Genomic DNA, 27,842 nt, shown 5'->3' on the forward strand with positions numbered 1-27,842 from the left:
CTCCCCTGCCTTTGATCTCAAAATTCCTTTAGAAAGCCCAACGTTTGAAGAGCACCATAATCCTCATTGTCCCTTACTGGCCTCATCAGATTTGTTCCCCTTCCTCTGGTCTCATCTGAAATATCGTCCTTGGATACTGGAGCCCAATCAGGACCTCCTAACCCATCCTTTGCTTGGACTTCATCAAGATCTGACCACTCTCAAGTTAACCAGATGGTTTCTCTAATTCCATTGATTGTTAAAGGGCCCAAGCTTTCATCTCCACTAAGAAGTATTGTTTTAGCTTCTCAAATGGCATCCACCAAAAATGTATATAGAAGCAAGTGGAACAGATTTTCTATTTGGGCCGCTAAAGAGAACATTGATCCTTATTCAACTTCCATCCCTACCATCCTCTCATTTTCTTACTTACCTGTTTAAAGAAGGATCCAGCTTCACTACGACTAAGCTTCAACTGGTGACCATATCCAATTTCCACTCTGGCCTATCTTCAGGCTCTCTAGCTTCTTTGAAGTTATGTAGAGCTTTTATGAAGGGGTTTTCTTTCTCAGACCCCCTAGCAAAGACCCTACTCCTCCTTGGAATATCGCCTTAATTCTCTAAGGTCTGACTCAAAATCCTTTCGAGCCAGTCAGTGACATAAAATTTTTGTCCTAGAAGGCGATTTTTCTAGTGGCCATTACCTCAGCAGGAAGAATTTCTGAATTACAGGCCCTGTCTTCTAAACCACCTTACATTATTTTCCACAAAGAAGGAATTTCCATCCATACTAATCCATCATCTATGCCTAAACTGGCTACTGAATCAAATATTAATCAGACTATACAGTTACTGATTGTCTTCCCCAATTACTTCAATACAGGGGAGTACATGTTGCATTTGCTGGACGTTCATAGGCAACTATATTTCTATCTTCACAGGGCTTAACAGTTTAGGGAATCAGATCAATTATTTGTGTCCTTTTCACCTCAGTGGTGCAGCGGTTAATGCTGTCGCCTCACAGCAAGAGGTTCTCCGGTTCGATTCTTGGCTGGGGTGCCTTCTGTGTGGATTTTGCATGTTCTCCCTGCGTTCACGTGGGTTTCCTCCGGGTACTCCGGTTTCCTCCCACATTCTAAAAACATGCTTCTGGAGCATTTCTCCCCGGGCCTCCGCTGAAAACAGGATCTGTGGAACCTAGTCGGACTTTCCCGATCAACAAATGTTAAATAAATAAATAAAATAAATAAATAATCACCTGGGGCATGCAGTAACCAAGGTAACTCTTGCAAAGTGGATTACTATTTGCATTTCTTTAGCATATGATAAGAGCAATTTGAATCAGAAAAAGAATGGACAACACAGATGCCATATTATAGTAAGCACATAACTTAAAAAAATGCTTTTCTTTGTACCACAAAACTGCTTTACAGGTTCATTCTATGTGTTGGTAAACTGTCCTCACTGAAAGTATCATTTTACAGGTCATCTGGTACTGTTGTATTTTTTAATGTTTCATGCTTGTGAAAAAAAAAACAGGTAACAAAATGGGTTGTTTTCTGCATGTTATCTTAGTTTTTCATTTGAATATAGTGTTCAACATAGGAAGTCACTGAAAACAGAAGTGAAAAATAATAATCCGAGTAACCATATACAAGTTATGAGTATGTATATACTGATGAATATCACCCTAACATCTTTCTGGTTATTTATTTCATCCTCTGATTCACTCAGCATATCAGCTGTGTCACCACCAAGTGTTGGAAATAATCATTTTTCTGTTGCCTGTATTTTGCCCTCTACTTTCCTTCCTGTCTGCCCTATCTTGCATATTTAGTGAGCAGTCAGTATCTTATCAAATCATTCTAACTCCTGTATCTGAGACTTGGATGTATTGTTTATTTTGTTTTCGCTGATAATTCTGTACATGTGCTACTGTATTTTTATTTATAATTTTCTTGTATAGGCTGATACTCAAAAGTACCATGTGCACTAAGTATAATATTCATATCAGAAATACATTTGACTGGTTAGGTGGAAGTGAGAAAACAGTTTAAGTCACCATAGGTCCTTAATACACTATTGGAAAATATTTGCATAAATCTATTTTATGGTGGAAATTATTTATGGCAAACAGTTTTTGGCACCGGAAAGGAGGAAAAAGATTCAGTTAAATTTCTGTGAATTGCCAGGTTACAGGGGTTGAGAATTACCAAAGTATTAAGTCATTTACTTTTCATCATGTCTGTGAAAATTTCTATGGGAGCAAAACAAACAGAAGTTTAGCTGCCAGAATTTATGACCATACCTTTGATATATGAGCAAAAAGAAACAGTGATGCTATACAGAAGAAGCATTTAAGTTTAAATAATATATTTTGTTCATTCAAATTCAGGATAAAATAATTGTTTATTTATTTGTGGAAAGGGTTGGTAATTTGTACATGCTTTAAGTAAATTAGAATTATATTCACCTGTCTATCTGACTAGCTAGATAGCTAGCTAGTTATCTGTCTGTTTTGTAGACTGATGTATCTTAGATCCTTTGTGACTAGTTTATAGTTTTAATTCAACACCATTATTTACAAAAAGGGATTAGCTGTTTTAAAGAAAAGGAAATATCAGTGATTTTCAACGTATTTTACAATGTAGTTAGTTTTGGTATATGCTGTGGTTGCTGTGATATTGCCTTAGTGGGTAAAGTGTGTATTTATTTCTTGTTCAAATAAATTAATTTTAAAATATTAAAAATGTATGGAATGTGCTTTTTATACAATACTTGATGCAGTGGGACTAGAAAGGTTACTTTTATGATTTGGTTCTCTAGTACATTTTGCCATGGATAAGACTTAATTTTACCTGTAGCAAAAGATATCAAACAGAATGCTGAGTTTGACAAGTTAAATTAGCTTTTGGAGTCTAACTAGGATACCAAACTTATATGGCTCTTTATTGATATGTGAATTTCATATTTGCCTTTTTTCTGACACTTAATACTATCATTTCTAATGCAGGGGTGTATTGTGATCCGATATACTGCTCCATGGAAGGCTGTCTTTATCTCTGAGTCATTTGGAAAAAAAGATTTGCTTCCAGTTGCTCAGAAATTATTGAATCTACTTTTTGACTATGAAATTCAGAAAAATCCTGTTATGTTCCATATCTTCAGCAATGGAGGCAGCATGGTATACCGATACATTACAGAGCTACATCAAAGTCATAGCCAATTCAGTTCACTGAATATTATTGGAACTGTGTTTGACAGTGGTCCTGGAGGCAAAAATGTTGTTGGAGCAGCCAAAGCTTTAAATGTTGTCCTTAAATCGACAAGTAATGTAGTTGTCCGCTACATTACTCTCTCATTTTACGTTTTCCTGATTGTAATACTACGTGTCTTTCTGTATCCTCTGACAAAGCTTATCCATGAAGACCACTACAGTGTCATGTCGAATGACCAATCAAGATCACCTCAGCTGTATTTGTATTCCAGAGGAGACAAAGTCATAAATTACCGCCATGTGGAGAATCTAGTAAAAAAGCGTCAACAGATGGGTGTTCCAGTACAATCCATTGACTTTGTCACTTCTGAGCATGTGAACCATTATCGAGAATTTCCAGATGATTACTCCTCTGTGTGCATCTTGTTCCTGAAGGACTGCCTCACAAGGATGGCCAAACCTTCCAGAAAGGACCTGAGTAGCAAAAGGGCCTTTCCTGCAGCAGCAGCAGCTTCACTGAAATAAATTATAACAGTGTATTGTGGAGCAGGTATAAAATAACTTGTTTTCAATGCTGTTTTTAATGACAGAGTGGAGTCTGTACAAATTATTGCATTTTTGGTACTAAGGACATTCTAGAGAATCTGCAGAAGAAAATTTGGTATATGCAGTAGTTCATACTCTTTTTACATAAATTATTCCTCACCAGATGGTGTTCATTTGGTACCATAAGTTCATAGATTCATATGTATGTACTAGGCTAATGGCCCTGGGGCCTTTACAAGCCTAGCCCATAGGATTACCCTAATGCATTTTATCCTGTAATGTTATATGCATTTTTTAACTAAACTGATAGTGACATATGCTTGCTTATAACATTTAAGAAACTAGATAATTAGAAGCTGATTTCATAAAAGAATTACCTTTCTCATACAGACTGACATTTTCTCTAAAGAAAATTGAAGAACTGACTTGTTTATCAGCTTTCACATACCTTTCTCTAAAATCTTCCACTAAATTACCCAAACCACACCAGGTTCTTCATTTCCATGCCATTTTTGATAAAGCTTGTATATTTATTTCATAAATTGTATATTTTGTAAATGTATCTTTGCAGCAGGGCTCCATCTGCATTTTTGTGGAAAATACTGCTTTCTATTTCACTGCCTCTCCACCTCAGTATTATGCTGTCTAATCATGTGACATCCTGCTTATTGGAAAACACTCCTTTCCTTTCCATACATTTTAATGTCCTTTTGATACTTAATGCATTAAGCTTGCTTTCCTTTATTCCCTTGGTGTTCAAAGTTTTTTAAGCATGCCCCTGAGTTTCTTCAGAGTACTTCTGCAGTAGGTCCTTTGTTGTTTTGGTTATCATCTTTTGCATTTTTCTATACCATGGATCCTTCCATAAAAGAATCCATTAAAACTACATGTTGTACTGATGTTGTTTTCAACACTGATATTATCATAATATTTTTCTCTTAAACATCCAGACATGATAATCTACACAATTGTTTTGTCTTGTTACCATAACTAGGTCCTTGGTTTCAATTGTCACTTGTAGGATTTTAATATCTCAGGTGAATGGTTTGGAATTCTTTTGTTTAGTTCTAAACATAGCTGCTTTCCTATTCTTTCAGGAAAGGATCTGCCTTTTGATTAGTCTATGTTTTGTCTTTCTGATTTTGTAAGAGAAGGGAACTATAACAGCAAGGTTGCTTAGTAAATTAGGGAGTAAGGAAGAGTGTGCATATTTTCATGAGATGTTTGTGGTTAGTATATCTAGCAATGAAGTACCTGTAGAGGTGGGCTAGTTAGTGTATAGTGAATATTCAGTTAATCTGATTCTTAGCAACACCTTTTTTGTTAACAATAACGTCATTCACAACAATGATATAATGCACAGAGCACCAAGATTACACTCCAAAACTGGGAAAAAGTTAGACTAATTAAGCACTTTTCTGACATCAGAGTCTCTACCACCACAGAACAGTGTCAAAAAGCTAGAAAAGCTTTAAAATATTGTAGGCACTTTACTCCACTGAATTGTGAAGTACCTATCAGCTTCTAAAGCCATCCATTCCTTAGAAGGACATTCTGCTTCTGCCCGCTGTCTGTTTTGGCAGCGTTGTTTTATAGTTTTCAAAGCTATAAAAAGCTCTGTAACTTCCTTACATGCAGCAAATAAATCTGTGTGCACTACAAAAAATGACGTAGCTCAGTTGTTTTACATTCAAGATATGGATGTCAGGACTCAACTTCTCAAGCTTCACTTTGCTTTGGTCCGCTGTCCTGGTGAATTTATTGATGCCCATGTCACAAACATATAATAACTTAGTTATGATCAGAGACCCAACAGGAATCTTTTAAATTATTTTGAGAATACCAAAGAATAATGTCCACAAGAGTTTCCTTATATAGCTTTGGGTTGGAGGGTATAGTTAAGTATCCTACAAGAGTTATGCACAACTTGATACACTTATCAATTTAAAGATGAGCAACTTCTCATTATGGGTTTCTTCTTTTAGCATTGTTTCTATTTGTTTGCTTGGGAATGTTGCATCTTGGGTCCATTGAATCTATGTTTATGACTCAGTTTGCATGTGTATTATTTTAAGAAATCATTGGTGATGTTCATCATATTGATCACTGCTTCAGTAACCTTAGCTATATGGGTCATACCCTGCATAGGATATAATAGCCGTCCAGCTTACAAAGCTTCATGGCACCTTCCACATGCCCAAACTGTCAGCTTGAACTGAGTTGACTAAAAAGACAGGTTTGGGCACCAAGCCCTTCAGAGCTTTCTTGCCGCCAAAGAGTATGCAGTTCTGAGGCTTTTGAGAATTGATGGTTGGCTTGTGCTGTTCCTTTGCTGGGCAGATAGATTCCCTTTTTATTTTTTTTATTTCCATCTATCTCTCCTCAAATGTTGTCCCAGGGGGTGATAGTACCAGTTCCTCCTTCCAGGTTAGGAAAGGTTTTTATTCAAGGATGTTCTTAGTGCCAAAGAAAGAAAATTCTTGGCGAACAGTTGTGGATCTTTCTTTTCTAAACCTCTTTGTGATAGTGCCCAAGTTCAAAATTATGTCACTTCACAACCAGTTACCTCTTCTTCTTCATTCAAGTTTCCTGGTAACACTAGATTTAAAAAATGCTTATCATCACATCCCTTTTCATCCAGACTTTAGACATTTCTTAAGACTTTAAGTGTCTAGCAGTAGTATAGCTATGGTATGGTGAGAAGGGCAACTTCCCAGAGTGCAAAGTGCTGGGTGGGAAGCGTCATCAGCTGATCCAGATCTCTGTTTAATGCAGTACTGGCTTTTAAAAGCTGGTATTACATTTACAGCCAAAACTTGGTGATGTAGCACTCCATGTGTGGTCTAAACTGTAGCAACTGCTTGCTGTATTGTAGCAAGCACTTTACTACAGTTTAAAAGTAAAATAAAGAAAATTTGTCTTTTTTTAGCTAAATCCTCTGCCGCTGTGGTGCAGTGGTTAGCATTGTCACCTCACAGCAAGAGGTTCTCCCGTTCGATTCTTGGCTGGAGCGCCTTCTGTGTGGAGTCTGCATGTCCTCCCTGCGGTCAAGTGACACTAAAGACATGCAGGCAGGTGCGAGCGTGAATGGGCGTGCCTTCGTTGAAGGTTGGGCGTTGGGCTGGGAACTCGGCATCGTAAAAATACACTGCCAATCATGAGAAGACTGGAGTTCCTCTGTGGTGACCCCTAACTGGGAAAAGCCGAAAGACGTTTTTTTTTTTTGTTTTTTTTTTTAGCTAAATCCTGAGCATTGTAATACTCCATGCTATAAACTGTAGCAAATGTTTGCAACATTTCTAGCAAGCAGTTTGGCACAGTTTAAAAGAATTTATTTATTTTTTAACTAAAACCTGAGTGCCGTAATGCGTCGTGCATGTGGGGTATAAACTGTAGCAACTGTTTACTGCATTTGTAGGAAGCAGTTTGCTACAGTTTAAAATAATAAATACATTTTTTTCCATAAAAAAATGCAGTAGGGTTAGGGGCAGGGCACAGAAACAGGACCTGAATGGCTGGGGCAGGAGGGAGGGGTGGTGGAAGTAGAAGGAATGGCCTTTTTTTTTTTTTGGCTTTTCAATAGAAGAGCTTGGGGGTGGGGGGCATCATTCTAACTGTTATAAGCCCACCGTAACAGTAAAGTTCTTTTGTTTTCTCTCAGGTGGTAGGGCACTGGATTGTGATACCAGCACAGAGCACTGGTCAAGCCAGATATATTTCTATTGTGATTCTCTGCTTTACCTTTTGGACTGTTCACTGCATGAAGAGTGTTCACAAAGTGTCTCGCTCCAGTTATAGCTCATCCACCATTTGTCATATTTAGATAACTTGCTTATCTTTGCAGAGTCTTTTTCAAAGTGTCAGGAATCTCTCTCACTTGAGAGAGAGAGAGAGAGAGATTTCTTACACAAGCTGGGATCCCAACAGAACATTCAAAAATCTTTTTTGACTCCGTCACACAGTATGGTGTTAAATAGACACCTCCATTCAAACAGCTTTTCTTCCACGGAAAAAACATAGATCTATATCTAGATTTGTTTTTTTAAGGTTTTCTACTCAGATTTTAGTCTCTATGAGGGAATATCTCAGAATTTTGGGTCTCATGGTATCTATGTTTCTCATAATTCCCCCTGGCAAGACTCCACATGAGGAAGATACAGTAGTATCTCAAGTCTCTTTGGTCCCAGCACCAATATCCTGTATCTTTTCAAATCCTAGTGCTGGTGTTTGTCAGAAGAGAAATCAATTGGTGAAGGCAGCATCCTTAAATCTGGGTCTCCCTCCCTGTTCCAAAGTAGTCAGTCACAACAGATGCCTCAGACTTTGCTTGTGGCCAGTTTCAGGAGGGATTAAAGTGCAAGGTGTGTGGGACACCAAGAGCAGACATAAATACATAAATATAAAAGAGATGCTTGCCCTGATCAAGGCATTCACCTCTGAATCATATTTGGTCCCCAGGGCCTCTTCAAGTTGTTATAGACAATACCACTGTTTTGTGGTGTACCAAAATGCAAGGGGAAACCAGGTCTTTCCCCCTTTGTAGACTAGCCATGTTAGCATGGGATATAACTTTATGGCATAGTCTAATTCTACAAGTATCCTACATTCTGTCAGAGCTAAACTGTGGGGCAAACAAGCTGAGCAAGACAAGGTCTGACCCTTACAAATGGAAAGTAGATGAGGGAATCTTCTAAGATGTTACCCAACTGTGGGGAGTTCCTCAAGTAGACCTCTCTCTCTCTGTCTCGGAACAGTCAACTGTCACGTTTCTGCTCTAGGACTCTATGCAAGAAGGCCTGGAATACAGATTCCTTTTCTTTTCCTTGTACAGTAATGTTCCTGTATGCTTTTCCATTTTTTCCACTGATATCCAGGGTACTTCTGAAAATTCAGACGGAATCCCCCAGGATCATTGCAGTGACTCCCTTTTGGCTTAGGCAACAGTGGCTCTCCCACCTTTTGGAAATGGGCAGGGGCAATTACCACAAGCTTTCTCACAGACTGGATCTACTCACACAAGAAAAGGGGTATTTGAAACACCCTGACCCCAATCAACTTCAGGTGACTGCATTTTTGATAGGATCATAATTCCCTTTAGGCACCTGTTTAGTAAGGATTTGCACCAGGTACTAATAGAGACAAGAAAGTCTGCTACTAGAATATCATATATTAGTAAATAGAGAAGGTTTTCTAGTGAGTACCAGCAACATAACTAGCACCTATTCAGGGCTACTTGTTCTGTGGTTTTACAATATTTGTATGACTTAATAGCCTGTGGTCTTTCTTATTCTTTCATCAAGGTTCATTTATCAGCCATTTCAAGCAATGGCTGTCATGGATCCTCCTCATTAAATGCACTCAAGTGTCAAAATGTTTTTAAAAGGGTTTTTGCATAAGAGGCCTCCAAAAAAGAAAACCCCTCCTTAGGATCTTAATTTTGTGTTAGAAAAGCCAACACTTGAACTAGCTAAGCTGGCTGACTTGAGATTCTTAATATGGAAAACAGTTTTAATGATTGATGTAATGTGATCCTATCTCGCCTACATTCATTACTGATGGGCTCGGAGCCGAGAATCGGTTCCGACTCGGCAGCTATAACAAGCTCAAAGTCTCTCATTGGCTGGGCCAACCCTGTATCCCAGGATGCACCATACCCAAACCCCCAGGTCTCGTTTGCCGCTCCTGGAGTATCAACATGGTCTCAACTTAGCTGTGGCTAAGTACCCTCTTTTTGATCTTTTTGATCGTTATTGGCTGTTTTTTTTTGTAGGAGATTTATATCCAAAAGCTATTTTAATAGCTACGTTGTTGTATTGATTTTGTGTCTGAGTGGGACTGTGGTTTTTCTTGTTGTGTGGTGGTCCTTCTGTTTGGCGGGCAAGGCCCGTTTAAGTTAGAGGGCCTTTGCCCTATCTGGTGTCTCGGCGTTTAATTTAGAGCCGTTCCTCCCTTTCCTCCTCGTGTTTGTGTTGTGTTGTGATGTCCACTAAAGAGCAGAAAGAACATAAGCCATCGGGCTTTAAAAAATGTGCAAAATGTAATTATAAAATGTCTTTGACAGACGGTCACGCGATATGCGTTTATTGTCTTGGCGCCAAACACTTGCAAGAATCTTGCAGTGTCTGTCATGCGTTCTCTTCACGGGTTTTGCAGGAGAGAAAAAATAAACTCATCCTGAAGGGTTTAATTAAACCCTCCTTTGAGGAAGCTGTAGTTTCTCCCTCTGAAAAATCCAGGGTTAAGTCAAAAAAGAAGTCCCCGGCTCCGTCCACTTCTTCGGAGCCGCCGGAGAAAAGATCAAGATGTAATGTGATCCTATCTCGCCTACATTCATTACTGATGGGCTCGGAGCTGAGAATCGGCTGTGACTCGGCAGCTATAACAAGCACAAAGTCTCTCATTGGCTGGGCCAACCCTGTATCCCAGGATGCACCACACCCAAACCCCCAGATCTCATTTGCCACTCCTGGAGTATCGACGTGGTCTCAACTTGGCTGTGGCTAAGTACCCTCTTTTTGATTTTTTTGATCGTTCCTGGCTGTTTTTTTTGTAGGAGATTTATATCCGAAAGCTATTTTAATAGCTACGTTGTTGTATTGACTTTGTGTCTGAATGGGACTGTGTTTTTTCTTGTTGTGTGGTGGTCCTTCTGTTTGGCGGGCAAGGCCCATTTAAGTTAGAGGGCCTTTGCCCTATCTGGTGTCTCGGCATTTAATTTAGAGCCATTCCTCCCTTTCCTCCTCGTGTTTGTGTTGTGTTGTGATGTCCACTAAAGAGCAGAAAAAACATAAGCCATCGGGCTTTAAAAAATGTGCAAAATATAATTATAAAATGTCTTTGACAGATGGTCACGCAATATGCGTTTATTGTCTTGGCGCCAAACACTTGAAGAATCTTGCAGTGTCTGTCATGCTTTCTCTTCACGGGTTTTGCAGGAGAGAAAAAATAAACTCATCCTGAAGGGTTTAATTAAACCCTCCTTTGAGGAAGCTGTAGTTTCTCCCTCTGAAAAATCCAGGGTTAAGTTAAAAAAGAAGTCCCGGGCTCCGTCCACTTCTTCGGAACCACCGGAGAAAAGATCAAGATCTATGTCCCCTTCCTCGGCTCCACTGGTCTCGGAGCCATTGGATAAAGGGTCTAAAGCTGTGTCTCCTTCCTCAGCTCCATTGATCTCGGAGCCGCAGGATTCAGGGTCGACAGCTGGGTCTCCTTCCTTGGTTCCATTGATCTCGGAGCCGCAGGAAAATTTATCTATTTCAAAGCCGGCTTCCTCGGTTCCACAACCTTCGGTGCCGAAGGAGGTTTCGGTGGTTCTCGAGCCTGCTTCGGCTCCGATCCTTTTGGAGCCAATTCGGAGCCGTTCCCCTAGCTGTGTTTCGGATCCGATGGGAAGGGTTTCTCGACCCCCTTCCGTCTCCTCCAGGTACTCCAGACTTTCAGATTCGGATGTATATAGGGTTGTCCAGAGGCTCCTCCAGTCGCCAGTGTTATCCAAATTATTTTCGGCTCCAGCCCAGTTGGATCCGGAGCCTACCATAGTATCGGTTCCATTTCTTCCTCCTCTGACAACCTTGGTGTCGTCGGAGTCGGAGCATGCTGAGTTGAGTGAAGTCCTTGGGTCAGCCCCGAGACCCCCTGCCAGTCTTTCGGTCCCGACCTCTGCTCCAACCTTCTCTATTCCTTCTACAGGTTTCGGCACTCGGGTGTCCTCAGTTGGGCCCGAGGGGGATATATCTGGGCCTCTGGCTTCGGCTTCAAGTCTCCCCCTTGGTGCTTCGGCTAGGGGAACCCCGACTGCGGTCATGGTTTTGGAGACGGGCCTCTCCTCCAATTCTGGGGGACCTGCCTTCGAGGCTATGAGGAGAGCGCTGGCCAAGTCTTGGTGACTTCACCCGAATCGGTATCTCCCTCCCCAGATACTGCGACTAGAGTTTCTGGTGCCCCCCTATCTCTGGACAGCGGGGCTCCAAGGCCTGAGGACACCTCCTTGTCTGGTCCCCCTGCTTTCTGAGGGCCCTTCAGAGCCCGTGCCTGAAAAGCCTCCCAGAAAGAAGCTGTGTAAGAGGAAGCACCTAGACTCCCCAGATGAGTCTGTCACCTCGGATACCGACCTCGATGATGCAGAAGGGTCCCCGGAGTCATCCTCCGATGATGTCTTGTTCTCCGACATCCTGGAGATCTTGAGACAGCGGGGCGACTTGCCATCCAAAAACCCTTCTGAGGAGGAGTCGGTCTTCCTCAAAGCCTTTGGAGTCCAGCCTTCCTCGTCCTGGGTGTCTCCACACTTCGATGAATTGTTGGATCGTATTTGTCAAAGGGTGTGGGAACACCCTGACTCTGTGGAGCCAGTTCCTAGCCGCCCCAATAAATTCTTATCTGCGCCTCCCGGAAAAGAGTTTTTGACCAAGGGAGTACCTGTGGATGCCATGGTGGTGGCGTCGGCCACTCAGCAGGACGTGGCAGCGGCTTCTACTTCCATCCATCCTCCTAATAAGGAGTCTAGGAGCATGGATAGGTATGGGAAGCGTACCCTGTCTTCAGCGACCTTTACCTTGCGGTCGCTGAATTACTTGTGTCATTTTATGTGGCTCCAAAGGGATTTCATAAAGGAGTTGGGAGATACCCTGTCGGGTAACTTGCCTGAGGCATTGACCCAGTCTGTGAATGCCCAGCTGTCTACCCTTTCTTCCGTCGTCAACTCGTCCATGAGGCTCATATCTTATGCAGCCGAGGGGGTGGGTAGAGCAGCAAGTTCAGGCGTAGCCCTCAGGAGGCAAGCCTGGATGCACTTGTGTCATTTTGCGGAGGCTTTCAAGTCTTCTTTCACAGACGCCCCATTCAACGGGTCCTCCCTTTTTGGACCCAAGGTGAAAGACACCCTCACTAGATGTGAGCAGGAGGGCAAGACTTTGTCTGCCGTTGGGGCCCATTTTTCTCTTCCCACTAGACCTTATCCCAAGGCTCAGAGGGGAGGAAAAATGTGGTTCAGAAAGTCTCAAAAGTCTTCCCCTGCCCATCAGAGTGACCCCCCCTCCAGAGGCAGAGGAGGGGGAATTACTCCGGAAGACATCGCCCTAGAGGTGGCGGAGGCCCCCACAATACAGGAGACCGTGAATCCTTTCGTGGTTCCTCCTTCCAATGTCCCTGCGGGATTACCCGACTGTGCATCTCCGGAGCCAGTCAGGGGTCGTTTTTCGGAGCATCTTCAGGCCTGGGAGTCCATCACTCAGGACCGATGGGTGCTTTGAATCATCACCGGAGGTTATACCATTCCCCTTATCCATTCTTCCCCATCGTCAGAGAATCCCGGACGTTCCACCGAGTCAATGGGATCAAGCAGCACTAAAAACTAAGAACTATTGTGATTCTTTCCAACAATATGTCGATTGTCTGGTATCTGAACAAACAGGGGGGAACCAAGTCCTATCCCCTTTGCAGGGAAGCCATGAGAGTGTGGAACTGGGTGATCGCTTCCCGGCGGTTTCTTGTGACAACGCACATTCTGGGGAAGTCCAACGTGATAGCAGACAGGCTGAGCAGAGCTATTCTGATGCCTCATGAGTAGTCCCTGAACGATCGAGTGGCTGCTCAAATTTTCTCCAAGTGGGGTCCTACCTGTTGTGACCTTTTTGCCAGTCCCCTAAATGCAAAATGCAGCAATTTTTTCACTCTGATCCCTCCACAGGGGGAGTCACCCAGGGATGCTCTAGTCCACAGTTGGCCCTCCGGTCTGCTCTACACCTTCCCTCCAATCCCTCTTCTGCCAAGAAAGATTCAGAAGGAAATTTGTTTGGGAAGCAGCATGATTCTGATCGCACCACACTGGCCCCATCAAGTTTGGTTCCCCTTCCTTCGGAAGTATGCGGTGGATGGTGCTTGGATTCTGGACCCAGCTCCAGACCTATTGACTCATCAGTCAGGGCAGCCCCATCCATCCCTCCGAACTCTCAAATTTGCTGCTTGGCTGCTCCACTTCCTGCCTTAGTCAGACAACATACTCGTACCCCAGAAGTGGTACAGATTCTGTCCTCTTCTCACAAGTCTTCTACTAGGAAGATATACTCTAGTAAATGGAAGAGATTTGCAATTTGGGCCGAGCAGCGTGATCTTAATCCCCTTACAGCCCCTGTATCAGAGGTCTTAGAATTTTTGGCAACACTTTTTAGACAGGGTAACCCTGTCTCCACTATAAAGGTTCAACTGATGGCGATCTCTAATTATCACGTTTCTCATGAACCTTCCCTCATGGGTCATAGGCTATGTAAAGCCTTTCTGAAAGGAGCCTGGGTGATTCGCCCCCTGGTTTCACAACCCGTTCTACCATGGGACTTAAATATGGTGCTCGGAGCCTTAACGTCTCCTCCCTTTGAGCCGGCAGCCACTTGCGAATTAAAATTCTTATCATGGAAGACTGCTTTTTTGGTAGCCATTACTTCAGCCAGAAGGGTTTCGGAGCTTCAAGCCCTTTCTGTCAAACCTCCTTATTTGATTTTTCATAAGGACAGAGTATCTCTGAGACTAAACCCTTCCTTTCTCCCTAAGGTCTCTTCTGTCTTTTGCCTTCAACAGTCTATTGAGCTGCCGGTCTTTTTCCCACAATTCTCCAACAAAGCAGAATACATATTTCATCAGTTGGATGTACATAGACAATTGAGGTTTTATTTGAATAGGACACAACAGGGAGGAAATCGGATCAGTTGTTTGTGTCTTTTTCGGACAACAGAACTGGCAGATCTGTAACTAAGTCCACCATCGCTAAGTGGATTAGGGATTGCATCTCCTTCATTTATACATTGACAAGTAGGGATCTTCCCTTTCCAGTGAAGGCGCATTCTACTAGGGCTATGGCAACTTCAGTGGCTTTTCATGCTAGGCTGTCTGTGGATGAGATATGTGCAGCGGCTACTTGGACTTCTCCACATACCTTTATTTCTCAATACAAATTGGATGTGGCATCTAAAGGTCAGGCTTCCTTTGGTTCCACAGTGCTCAGGAGTGTTTTCCAGTGAGTCCCCCAGGATTCAGGTGCTAGGGACGCTGTCCCATCAGTAATGAATGTAGGCAAGACAGGATCACATTACATCTCTTAGTTATGTACTTACCATAGCGATAGATGTATGTGATTCATCTCGCCTACATTCTTACGTACCCACCCTCCTTCTCCCAACCTGTTGGACTTGGAGGAGACAAATATTCCTAGATTCCACTAAGGATGTTATTTTTTCTCTCCTCTTACAGTTTTCTCTTTCTGGTTTCTGTTGGTGGAAGAATGTGTTGGGGCAAACAAGATCTGGGGGTTTGGGTGTGGTGCATCCTGGGATACAGGGTTGGCCCAGCCAATGAGAGACTTCATGCTTGTTATAGCTGCCGAGTCGGAACCGATTCTCAGCTCCAAGCCCATCAGTAATGAATGTAGGCGAGATGGATCACATACATCTATCGTTATGGTAAGTACATAACTAAGAGTTCTGTCCTCTGCAAGAAGAGTATCTGAGTTGCAAGCTGTTATGGTGAGACAACCCTGTCTTGTTTTCCACAGAGGCAGGGTTTCTCTGAGAACTAATCCTTTTATGCCTAAAATGGTATCATAGTTTACATTAAGCCAAACTATTCCTCACCCCATTTTCTTTCCTGAACCTAAAAATGAAGGGGAAATGCTACTCCATACTTTGGATGTCCACAGTCAACTCAGGTACTATCATTACAGAACTATATCTTTCAGATCTTCAGGTCAATTGTTCCTGTGTTGTGAAGGTAAGAAGAAGAGAAGGCCTATGTCAAAACAGACTGTTTAAAATGTTTGTCAAAGGTTATTACCTTTGTTGTACTCACTACAACAAAACTATCTAGGCAGGGCTAAAACCCATTCTAATAGAGTCTTGGCTTCGTAAGTGGCTTTTTGGAAAGGGTTGGATACTATATATCAGTAGAATACCAGATAATATAGAATTAACGGATAAGACCTGAAGTTCAGATATCCATATAGCAAAGGTAACAGCTAAAAATGTTAAGAAAGGACATCTAGGTCTGGTAAAATCTGGGTTCAGTAGGAGAGTCTGTTAAACTTTTGAATATAAAATACAAATCCCATGGAAGCACATGTTGTTTTAGAGGAGGTTGAAGAGGAAAAGCAGTCTTTTTTTTACAAGAAACATCTTTATTAAATTATCATGTGTGACAGACAATCTTACATTTATATAAATGAAAATAAATTATAGCGGCACAGTCTCAGTTGCAGACATTATACCTTACAAACCGTGCCAACACAACTGTAGCTGCAAACATTATAAATCACTTTTAATACATCCAGTCATTGTCAGTCAACCATTGCATAGCTCATTCAGATCCTGTCTTCTTTTAAACATTGCTCCTCCTCTGCATATAGTGGTCCCACATTTCCCATTTTTTTCCTGTGTAATCTACTCCTACCCTTTTCTAAAGATCCCAGTTCCAGTTGTTTTATCTCTGTTACTATCTTTGTTACTTCCAGTAAAGTTGGTTTAGACTTTGATTTCCATTTTCTAGTTATTGCTTTTTTGGGCAGCCATCATAATTAGACTCAGCAAGGCATTACTTTGTCTAGGCGATTCCAGCTCTATATCTTAGCTCAAAAAATCATTTCCCTAGTCACTCCAATTTGCTCACCCAGCGTCTCTGACAGAGCAGTCTGCAGGGAATCTTTGAAGTCAGCCAGCTCATTACACTCCCATAAAATATGTTTCCAGTTACCTCAAAGAGAAAAAGGAGTATTGAGAAAAGTTTTGTAAGCTTTTAGGGAAGCTAGAGAAAGAGAATTAGCATGTTGGTTAAAATGTAGATGGTACACAAATGAACCTTAACAGTAGAAGAAGTAGGACCAAAATCAAAATTGCAGGAAAGATAATCTCGAACATCTAGAACCAGAGCCATGAAAGGTTCAATATCCCAATCAAGTACCCAAACAGAAAATCGTGTCCACTTGTTTCAGTAAGACTTTGTAGTGGGCAGGTCTGTGGGCAAAAGACATGATTTGTACCACCTGATTTTGGTATGCAGAGTCCCTGGCCATCGTCAGACATAGAAGTGGTTAGATGTGGGAAGTGAATGCCCAGATGATGCTTGCTAGCTGGGTAAGACAGAAACATGATCTTCAAAACATCCTTAATAAAAATGTTTTTTATTTTAATGGTGAGTGTTATTTACAATTGAAGGGTACAGCTATGGGGGCATCGTTTGCCCTGTTTATGTTGACCTTTTCATGGGCTACCTGGAAGAACAGATTATTTATGACATTAGTCACAATTTGTTTCTAGATGAGATAGATATATGGCAAAGGTGTTTAGACAATTGTTGGATGGTATGGAGGTCAGATTTGAATTATTTGAATGAATTTGTTCACTATTTGAATGAGAGCAAATGAGGCATTGAATCTGCCATCAAATATGATGCTAATCAGACTTTGTTCTTCGGTGTTGACATTACCAGGAGAGTTGATGGTACTTTAGATATGAATGTTTGCGGCAAATAACCCCAATTTAATACTATGTTACATGCCTCTAGTTGTCACCCCAAACACATCATACGTAACATCCTCAAGTCAGTTTTTACGTATTTGGAGGATTTGTTCATCTGATCAAGTTTTTGAACAACAGCAAATAGACATGGTTACTAGATTTTGTCACTGGGGTTATAATATGAACCATATAACCCAAATTAGAATTTTGTACAAAATCAAGATAGATCTCAACTATTACAATACAAAAATAAGGAATTTAGGGGTGAGAGTGTCATCATATTGATTACTAGTTATGGTCGTAATACATCCTTGTTTATGGATTTAATACAGAAACATTGGAATATTCTGTTATGAGATGACAAGTTGTGTAATATTTTGACATTTAGATGTTTTTTCTCATTTAGAAGAGTAAAAATGTTGGGTGATTTATTTAATCATTACAACAGGAAATTTAGTTATATTACCCCACATCAAACTATGATAGGTGAGGGTATTTTGCTGGGTTGTATTCCATGTGGTCATTGCACATTGTGTAAATCGGTTTTGAAAAGTAAGCAGTTTACAAGTATTAATACCTCTAAGGTTTATGATATTAATGTATTTGGCAACTGCAGTACAGATTGGATTATATATTTAGCTACATGTACATATTCTGCTTTTTATGTGAGACAAACTTCATGTCCATTCAGAATGCGTATTACAGAACATCTGAGTGACATTAGGAATAAACGTATATCCAATGCCTTGTATAAACATACTATCAGACATTCTACTGCAAATTTTATGTTTGTTATGATTGATAAAATTCAGGGAGACATGAATAATAAAGCAGGATGGCACAACATTTTGGATAAAAAGGAGAAAAATTGGGTAATCAGACTAGGTGGGTTACTTTTATCTGGTCTTAATGAGCATTTATAATTATTGAATGACAGTTTGTCTGCTAATGCATGTGTTAGTATTTATTGAGTAGTGTGACTTGATTATTCTTCAAACACTGATGAAGGCTATTACGCTGAAACTGGTCTGTTATACTGCTCTCCTTTTGTAATGAGATGCGTTTAATTGCCTAATGAATAACTGTAATTCATTCAAACATCATGTATCAAGTGCTGGTCAGGTTTGTTATTTCTAAGGCGGAAACATCCTTAATGGCTTCAGATGTAGAGGCATGTGTAGGAGGTGAGGCCATAGCACAAGGAACCATATCTGACAGGTTCAAAATGGGGCTATCAAAATGGCCTTGGACTTGAACAATTTCACTTTCTCTGGGAACATGGGAATAAAGGGAAATGGGGAAAAGCAGAAAGGAGACTTTGGGACGACATCAGTATGAGTACATCTCTGAAAGTATCTCTTAAGGGAGGAATAAGTGAAAAGAATTTACTGCATTTTGAATTGGCCAGGGATTACAAATGGGCTGCAGCAAAGCTTCCCCAATACTGGAACAGAGTTCTGGAGTTTGATGGACTAAGACAATGCTCATGAGGCACCCACAGTCATGCTGGGTCTATCTGTTAATGATTGACTTGCTTGGTCAGCTTGTGGCTAGCAGTTAGAAACAGACCGGATGCAAAGGTCATTTCCCAAACTCTCATGGCTTCATGATAAGAATGCATTCTCACATGCTTGTTAGTGTATCAAACCACAGGCATAGTGTTAGTGTGGATGAAAATGCCACCTGATGAGAGCAAGTCTTGGAATGCCTGCAAGGTAAGGACTGCCCTCTTTTCTAAAATGTTGATGTTCGTCATTCTCACTGCCTTATTGATATCTTGGGTTATCTGCCAAGGTAACCCAGTTCTGGACAGCTTTCAGAAGCTCAGACTCCTCTCCTCTCTTCCTCTGACAGCTAACTGACTGAGTGTATCCTGAGAGGGAAGTTTACAGCAGTCAAAGGAAGTGAGTACTCAGTGATTTTCTGCTATTGAAAGAAGAAAATAGAAAGAACTCTTAATCTTCACAGGATCCAGTGCTGATTTTTAGGCCTACTGCTCAGATAAGCCCCATTTGGGGACCCCTTCAATGAATTGTTTCCCTGATGTGCTTGATAGACACATTAAAAAGGATGGCTTTCCTGCCAGAAGACAAAGTTCTGATATATATTTCTCTTTTTTTAGATGTGGCTTCCAGTGGCGGCTGGTGACTTCAAATCAATGGTGGGCTGCAGGAGACAGCTGAATGGGTGTAGGTCAATTGGAATGGGTGTGGCCAACTAGAAAGGGGAGGAGCTATGCTCAAAACCACAAAAACTGTAACTTTAATTAAATACGCTGTTCTGGGTGCCAAACCATCGTTATGAGAGTCCAATCAAGACAAAATGAAGTGGAGAAGAAAAAAATATTTCAGTGCATTGGCTGCATGACAGCTTACTTACTATCTAGATGGAAACAAAAAAGTTGTGATGCATGAAAAAATAAATTACTTTTTAAATACATTACTGGAATGCCAGTCAAAATCAAGTATAAGAAAACCAAGCAGCACTCAACTCAAACCACTTCTCCTTGCACTGCAGTTCTAATTATAATTTATATTCAACTTTATTAAAATACCTAGTAACATGCTGAAAGTAGCAATCTCTGTGATACCCCCACTTGTAAAAATGTTTCTTATCCAAAAAAGACCTGTTGCCTGACAACAACTATCTACTTGTTTCATGGGGAAAACATGATCAAAGTAAAAAATGAAAAGCAAACAAGAAACAAGCTCAACATACATTGCATAAAGGATTACTGCACAGGTTATGGACCACACATGATAGATTGGCATTCTGTTTAGTTTGCAGGTAAAGCCTGCAAAGATGACTGCAAGTCTCCAACAAATGTAATGAGCTTCTTAAAATAATGTAATCCTGTCCTTTATTGCAAATACAGTCATATGCATTTCAATACCCAAGGCTTATACGTTATCTAGTTATGTAAGTATTCTCTGCATGGCAACAACAGAAAGGCTTTCAATGTTGGCAGTTCTTTAATAGTATGCTTATTAAAACTTACTTGCATCTTACAATCTCAGATAAGCTTGCCTGATGGTCATTAACGCATTGTTACTTAAACAAAGAGCAACAGGCACTTTCTGAATAATAATAAGCATAAATCAGCAGTATAAAAATATGACAGAAACCAGTACATTCTGCAAAATCAAGGACAGATGAAAAGACACTGTAGTACTTGTGTCTACCTTGGATGGGGGGATATTTTGCACATTTACACTGCATAACTGCTCCTTGCCTTGCTTGGACACATCCAGAGGCACTACATGGGGAAGTGGGGTGCAACAAGTATGTCACAATTTGAAATGTCTCTGTCTGACTGTGATGGCCCTGACACATTTGTCATACCTCTCAACCTCAGAGCAAGAAATCTGGGCAAAGCCATACATAGAAGTGGGACAAAGGCCCAAAAATAAGGACAATTTTTAAATATTGCTCTTATAAACTTAGAAAGATAATATAATAGTAGGTCTTGCATTAGTATGAATTTTCTGAAGCATATGAAATGTAAAACTGAAATGTCTGTCATTATTTTCTAACTTCAGTGTTTAATGATTTGCCACTAATTTGCCAAAAAATGGAATTTTATGAAAAATGGACCAAAATGTGATGCAAAAATATAAAATAGCCACACAGTACAGCTGGGAACCTGTCAAAGAAGGGACACTTTTTAATATTAGTACTGCTAACTTGAGCAGCTGACAAAATAAAAGAATCTACATGCATTTCTGAAATAAAAGTAATCTATAACTCTGATTATTACAGTTATTTATTAATTGTAAACCCTCCATGTTTTCTTCCAAAATTGCCATTTTTCGGAGGGATTATTAGGGGAAGAACAACATTTTGAGACAAAACCGGGGACAGTTGAGAGGTTTGGATATGCCTAATTCTATAAAGCATTTTATTTGCACTTACCTCTCAACCTGTTAATGCAGGAAATCTGGACAAGTCCAAATATATTGGGGGAACATATAAACAGTACTAAAAATTGCTCTTGTATAAACTGAGACAGTTGATAGAATAACATGTCTTGTTTTAGCATGCATTTTTCTGAAGGTTATGAAGTCTGAAACTCAATGTCTGTCGTTATTTAGTGACTTCATTCCTGAATGATTTGCCAGAAAACCACAAATTTTATGAGGAACAAACCAAAAATAAGAAGCAAAAATCTATTCATTCTGCAAAAATCTGGACAGTTGAGAGGTATAGTTCAGCTGGGGCTGTCTTTAAGTTTGCTGCCCCCCCCCCACAGAATCATGGTCGAATGGAGCCTCACCCCCTGCAGCCATTCCAATGAACCATTACTTGGCTATTTCACCCCATTTACCATAAACACTAATGCACATACTGCTTTACTTCTGCGATGATTTGGACTTCATTTGAAAGTTTTATTTTGCATTTTACGGTGCAAACACTAATTTCTTCTTCTTCTTTCGGCTTTTCCCGGTTAGGGGTCGCCACAGCGGATCATCTGTCTGCTCATAATTGGCAGTGGAGTTTTACAGTGTCAAGTTGCCAGCCCGGCACCCAACCTTCCACAGAAGGCACACACACACGCACACACTCACACCTAAGGCCAGTTTAGTGTTCCAATCCACCTACTGCATGTCTTTGGGATGTGGGAGGAAACCTGAGCACCTGGAGGAAACCCACGCAACCACAGGGAGGACAAGCAGACTCCGCATAGAAGGCACCCCAGCCGAGAATCGAACCGGAGAACCTCTTGCTGTGAGGTGACAACGCTAACTGCTGTACCACCGTGGCCGCCCCGACGCAAACACTAATTGATATCTGCTAAACTAAGCAATGCAGTCTCACAATGAAAACAGACTTAGCATTAAAACTTCTCTGCCCTTGAAACTCACATTCATTGAAACAGCATTGAAATCCACATTCAAAGAAAATACCTTTTCGCCAGTGGCAGATAAAGATTAACTTTGAGTTTGGGCTGTTTTCAAATCACAGGCCCCTTGCACACAAAACATACACAGGTTCTTTCACACACCTTCCTGATTGTATTAAATTATATTTCTTGTACAATACAGTACAGTTTTAGAGGGTGTTTTAAATTTATTGTTATGAAATTTTTCCAGTAAACAATGAAACAAAATGCATGCACTAATAATGACAAAACTGCCCAATTCAGAACATTTCCATCATAAAAGTCTACTGAAACTTCTACAGTCCACCAGTATCACTACATATGCACAATCTCTGAAGAAGTAAAAGTCATCTAAATAAATCCACATTAAAGAGATCTGTAACTAATGAAGAGGTTGCTGCTAGCAAACAACTTTATATTTCATTGTTTCATCTACAAATAAAGTGCTTGTTGCCCTTGAGGAATAAATTGCCTCTTACACTAAAAAATGATAAGCTAGTAATATTGCAGTAGGGAATGGATGACAAACTGATAACAGGTTCATAGTTACTAGGTATCTTTGCCAAAAAGGAGTGCAGCATCCACCCCCTTTGCAACACAGTACAATATCAGCAATGCATCTATTTACTGTTGGAGTAGAACCCACAGCCTTCTGCATCAAAAGCAAGTACACTATCTGTTGTGCTATTAACAATGGAAGCCGACTCAGCATAAGCAGCACTAAACTTTTGCTCCCCTGCAGCTCTCAGCTCCTTTTAAGATCTACTCACTTAGCTTTATCTCTGAACTTTGCAGCACAAGAAATCTGGAAAAAGCCAAAATTTATGGGTGGGGGGGGGGGACAAAGACCCAAAAGCCAGGGACACATTTTAAACATTACTTGTATAATGTTGGAAAGTTGCTAGAATAAAATGCTGTGTTACCACCATACATTTCACTGCCAAGTCTTGAACCTAGAACCCTGTGCAAAACAGTCAGAGCAACATACCACTATGCCAAACCAGCTTTTTTGTGAAAGAGAGGAAGACTGAAACTTAAATGGCTACCATTTAGTGAATTCAATTCTCACCATAGATGTCAACCTCTTAGCACAAAACACCTGAACAAAGCCAATAATGGGGGGATACAGCCCCAAAACATATTCAGTGAATTCATTTCTCACCAAAGCTCTCAACCTCTTAGCAAAAAACACGTGGACAAAGCAAGTAATGGGGAAATACAGCCCCCAGACATATTCAGTGAATTCAGTACTCACTATAGCTCTCAACCTCTTAACAAAAAACACCCGAACAAAGCCAGTAATGGGGGAATACAGCCCCCAAACATATTCAGTGAATTCAGTTCTTACCATAGCTCTCAACCTTAGCACAAAAAAACCTGGACAAAGCCAATAATTGGGGAATACAGTCCCAAAATAGGGACAAATTTCAAATATCCATCATAAACTTAGAAAATTGCTAGAATAAAAGCTTTTGTGTTACCATGTACTTTCTGAAGAATATGAAGTTTGAAATTCAAATGCTTGTCATTTTATTTAACATTTGTTAACCAGGAAAGTCTGACTTGTAACAAAAGCCAATTTTCAGCAGAGGCCCAGGGAGAAACACTCCAGACAGACACATGTCTTTGTAAGATGGGAGAACACCAGATGAAACTCACATAAACACAGGAAGGACATGCAGACTCCACACAGAAGGCACCCCTGCCAAGAGTTAAACCAGAGAACCTGTAGCTATCAGGCAACAATGTGACCACTGCACCAATGCACTGCTGGCTTTGTATGGACACAAAAATACAGAAACCACAGATTTTATGAGGAACAGAACAAGTATGAGGGAAAAATCTGCAATGCTTTTACAAATGGTGGTGGGTAGGGAATTCAGGCTCTTGCCACCTGGGCCCAAGATACTGGGTTCAAGCCTGTTCTCTACCTACCACCATATAGCATTTGAGGCATCACACACACACACACACACACACACACACACACACACACACACACACACACACACACACACACACACACACACACACACACCTTTTGTTTCAGTTTCCTACCTGTGCTGAGAGAGAAGGCTCCAGTAACAGTCTCCATGGTCCATCTACAGTCCCGCACAGCTCCGGTAACAGTTTCCCTGTGAGAGCAGGCTCCAACCTGTGGATGTTGCAGTTCAGATGTCGTCCATTCTGTGTGGTCATGGGACTTCTGGGTTGCAGGGCAGAGATGGCCTTTCTTCCTATCCGGACTGCTGACAAAGCAGTCTGGAGTTCCCAATCTGTGAAACTCGCATGTGTGAGTTCCCAGTCTAAATCACCCATGCGCGAGTTGTTCTGGGACTCGACAAAAAGTTTTGTTTTCTTTCCATTTTTTATTGTTTACTTTCCACAGCTGGGGGGGATGCAGTCCTGCAGTCTTATACATGAGCCGCTCCTGGTAGCCTCTGCAGGAGAGTTCCTCATGGTATCACTGATCCTCACGATATCACTAGCGAAACTACATGTGAGAAAAATTAAGTGGTACTTGCTATTTGGACCTAGCACCTTCATCCCTTGGATTTCCAGGTACTGGTACTGGGATTTTCTAAAAAAAAAAAACAAAAAAAAAAACAAGAAGAAACTTCCCAGTTTGGAGGGTGTGATGTTCACTTCCTGAATTATGTTATGCATTTATTTCCCGAAATAAAAATCATACTGTAAAATATTACTGTAAAATATGTGCTATAAAATAATCAAATAGAAAATAGTAGGTAGTCCACAGCTGAGTTAAAAATTAAATATCCTTTATTGAAACACACAAACAAGCGATCCTAGATGAGTATAATGAAGAGCATCAAAAACATTCCTTATTTATATATAATCAGGTTGTTTGGAGCAAATATGTAGTTACAGAGAGTGGTTTTGTTAAGAGCAATAAAATAATTCCTTTAGTCAATCCCCCCTTCCCTCTTAACATCATAGTGTAAACACAGACTGTGCTACCTAAAACTGAAACTGAAAAGCTAGAGACAAATTACACTGTATGACCAGTTTATTAACACTTTATATAGGCTAACCATCTAATCCAAAACGTTATTAGTTAAGAAACTAACTAAAAAAAAATGACTGTCTAACAAAAAGATCTACCACTAGACATCTGCCTGAATAAATATTAATAAGTATACAACATTTAACAAAAGTCACTTTCATACCAAATAAAAACTTCATCTGGTTTGTGTGTCAAAAACAAATCGTAATATGAATGAACATCCCCAGGATTTAATAAAGTTTACACTGAGCTAATCTCTGTGCAAGCATAGTGGCATGGCTCAAACACAGAGTTTGGAGCCAGTGCGATCCAGTAAACAAGGCTGGGGGCATGCACAAGCCTTCCAGCATAATTCTGGCATGGATGCGATGGAATAATGCAAATCACCTCATTTGCTGGTAAAAACCATGCAAGTGAGGTGAATTTGCCATCCAGCAAGCAGACACGAATCCATGTTGGAGCCATGTCGACAGCAGAAATGTATTCGGTTAGTAACCATGTACATTTCTGCAAAAATCAAAATGGGGGCATGACAGCTCAAAGTAAAGCATGTATTATGTTTATTAGGCATGCCAATGGCCAAAACTATGGCCATTGGCATGTCAAAGTGTTTTAAAACTGCAGAAATCAAAAGTTTTTATTAAGCCGATTTCGTTCATTTAAGCGGAGCCCAGTGGCACGCAAACAAGATCATGCAGTAAATTTTTAAAAATCAGTAAAAAGTCAATTAAATGTGAAACATGAATTTTGCCATTATAGTGGGCTGCATGCAGACTCATAATAGTGATGTAACTAGGGTATAAGCCAGTAGGGGTATGTAAATGTGCTAAATTTATTGAATAGCAAAATGGGAGACTGTGTCTGCAGGTACCTAACCATGTAATGCGGTGGTGTAAGCAGAAGTAGCTGACAGGAAAAGGGAGTGTGTCATGCTTGGTGTAAGCACATTGGTGCTCTGCGGCTCCTATTTGCGCTCAGCTAAGCACAGCTAAGCAAGGAAGTGTGTCTGAGACTGCTTAGCTGTGCTTAGCTGGTTCAAGAAATGATAAGCGTGTTTGTGTCCAGGGGAGGGCCTTTTCTGCTCAGCAATGTTTACACTAAAGCCCAGGGACTTTGTGAGTCAGGGTGCTCAACCGAAGCAGTCGAATTGAGGGGGTTTTCAGAGGACGAGGTGATGGACATGGCCATATTCTATATTGAAGGTAATTTGACTGAGGAAGTTGACTGCAATATTAATGCAGACATTTTTGATGCTTCCATTTTGGGGCATTCTTCCTTGGTTGATTCACGAACTATTTGTAACAACGTGAATCAAAATATGTCTGTTCTTATGGATGCAAGTAATAGTTACTCAGTTATTGATGTTTGTAATGTAAATTTTGTTGCTTTGGATGGACATCATGATAGTTTTGGTTTTGAACTTTCAGATAGTGTTGCATGTAGCGTTGTTAATACGGAAGGTTGTTTACCCCAAATTATTTTTAATTCTAGAGGTGACTTTAAGGTTTATAATTATTCAAAGAAAAATATTGATACCCTCATTGCTGATTTGTTCGCAAAAGGGTACACTTTTGTACCTAGTAGAAGAGGTAAAGTAGCGGAGACTATTTTAGATATAAAAATGTTTACCAGGAAATTAAATCTTCAGGTATGGTTTGATAATAATATTGGTAATAATGTGAGTACTTATGACATGATGGATACTTCAAGGTTAACTAGATCTAGTACTTTTAATCCTCCCCTATGCAATATTATTGGTTTCTTTGAAAAAGCCTGTGAAATGGATGTGAGGGAAATTTACAAGAATAATTGCTGTGGTATGGGTGATAATTTAACTGACAAAGAAAAAAAAGTTGTTGAATGACATTATGGCAGATGGTGAAGTACGTTATATGAAACCTGACAAGGGGCATGGGCTAGTGGTCATGGATTGTGTGGATTATTCTGATTATATAAATACACTCCTTATGAGTGATACCTATAAAGAGGTTTCAGTTAATGAAATTAATATTGCACATCGTAGATTGGACATTGCTCTGGATGATATGTTATTGGAAGGGCAAATCGATTTGGATTCATATAAATACATGAAAAATTAGTTTCCTGTTATAGCTACCATTTTTGGTTTGCCCAAAATACATAAGGGGCTTAAGGATTTAAAATTTAGACCATCATCTAAAAAAAGGATTGCAACATTTTAAATACATATGTAAAGACTCATGGGAATTTCTAGAAAATCTAAATGGGTTATTATTTGATGAAAATATGATTTTAGTCACTATTGATGTGTGCAATCTTTTTTCAGTTATACCTCAGGATGATGGCCTAAAATGGTTGGAAACATAGTTACAAGTAACAGGCTTGTATGATCAAGACAACATAAATGCCTATATAGCCCTTATGGAAATGGTTTTGAGAAACAATTTTATAAAATTTGAGGGTCAATATTATTGTTAAGTAAAAGGTGTTGCCATGGGTGCGGAGTGTGCCCCGCACCCATGGGTGCGGAGTGTGCCCCAATATATGCAAATTATATGATGTCATTCTGGGAAGATCAATATATTTTTAAATCAAAATACATGCAATTTATAAAATATTTTACGAGATTTTTGGATAACATTTTTATGATTTGGACTGGCACTGAAGATATTTTAAGGGATTTTTTTTGTGTTTATTAACAATACTGTTGATTGTTTCAAATTC

At 40.3% G+C, this 27,842-nt stretch overlaps 1 protein-coding gene across 2 annotated transcripts in view; it reads left to right on the forward strand.

Moving 5' to 3' along the window:
- The window catches only part of TMEM53 (transmembrane protein 53), a 672,461-nt gene that overhangs the window by 215,364 nt on the left and 429,255 nt on the right, over positions 1-27,842 (forward strand). For both annotated transcript variants that reach the window (XM_044085340.1, XM_044085341.1), the window contains one exon: positions 2,993-3,746. In XM_044085340.1, coding sequence (XP_043941275.1) covers positions 2,993-3,721 — 729 coding nt within the window. In that variant the 3' untranslated portion in view covers positions 3,722-3,746. The remainder of the gene's footprint in view (positions 1-2,992; positions 3,747-27,842) is intronic.

The sequence above is a fragment of the Protopterus annectens genome, chromosome 10.part0, assembly GCF_019279795.1.
Source record: "Protopterus annectens isolate FY-2018-M chromosome 10.part0, PAN1.0, whole genome shotgun sequence".
Lineage (NCBI taxonomy): Eukaryota > Metazoa > Chordata > Ceratodontiformes > Protopteridae > Protopterus > Protopterus annectens.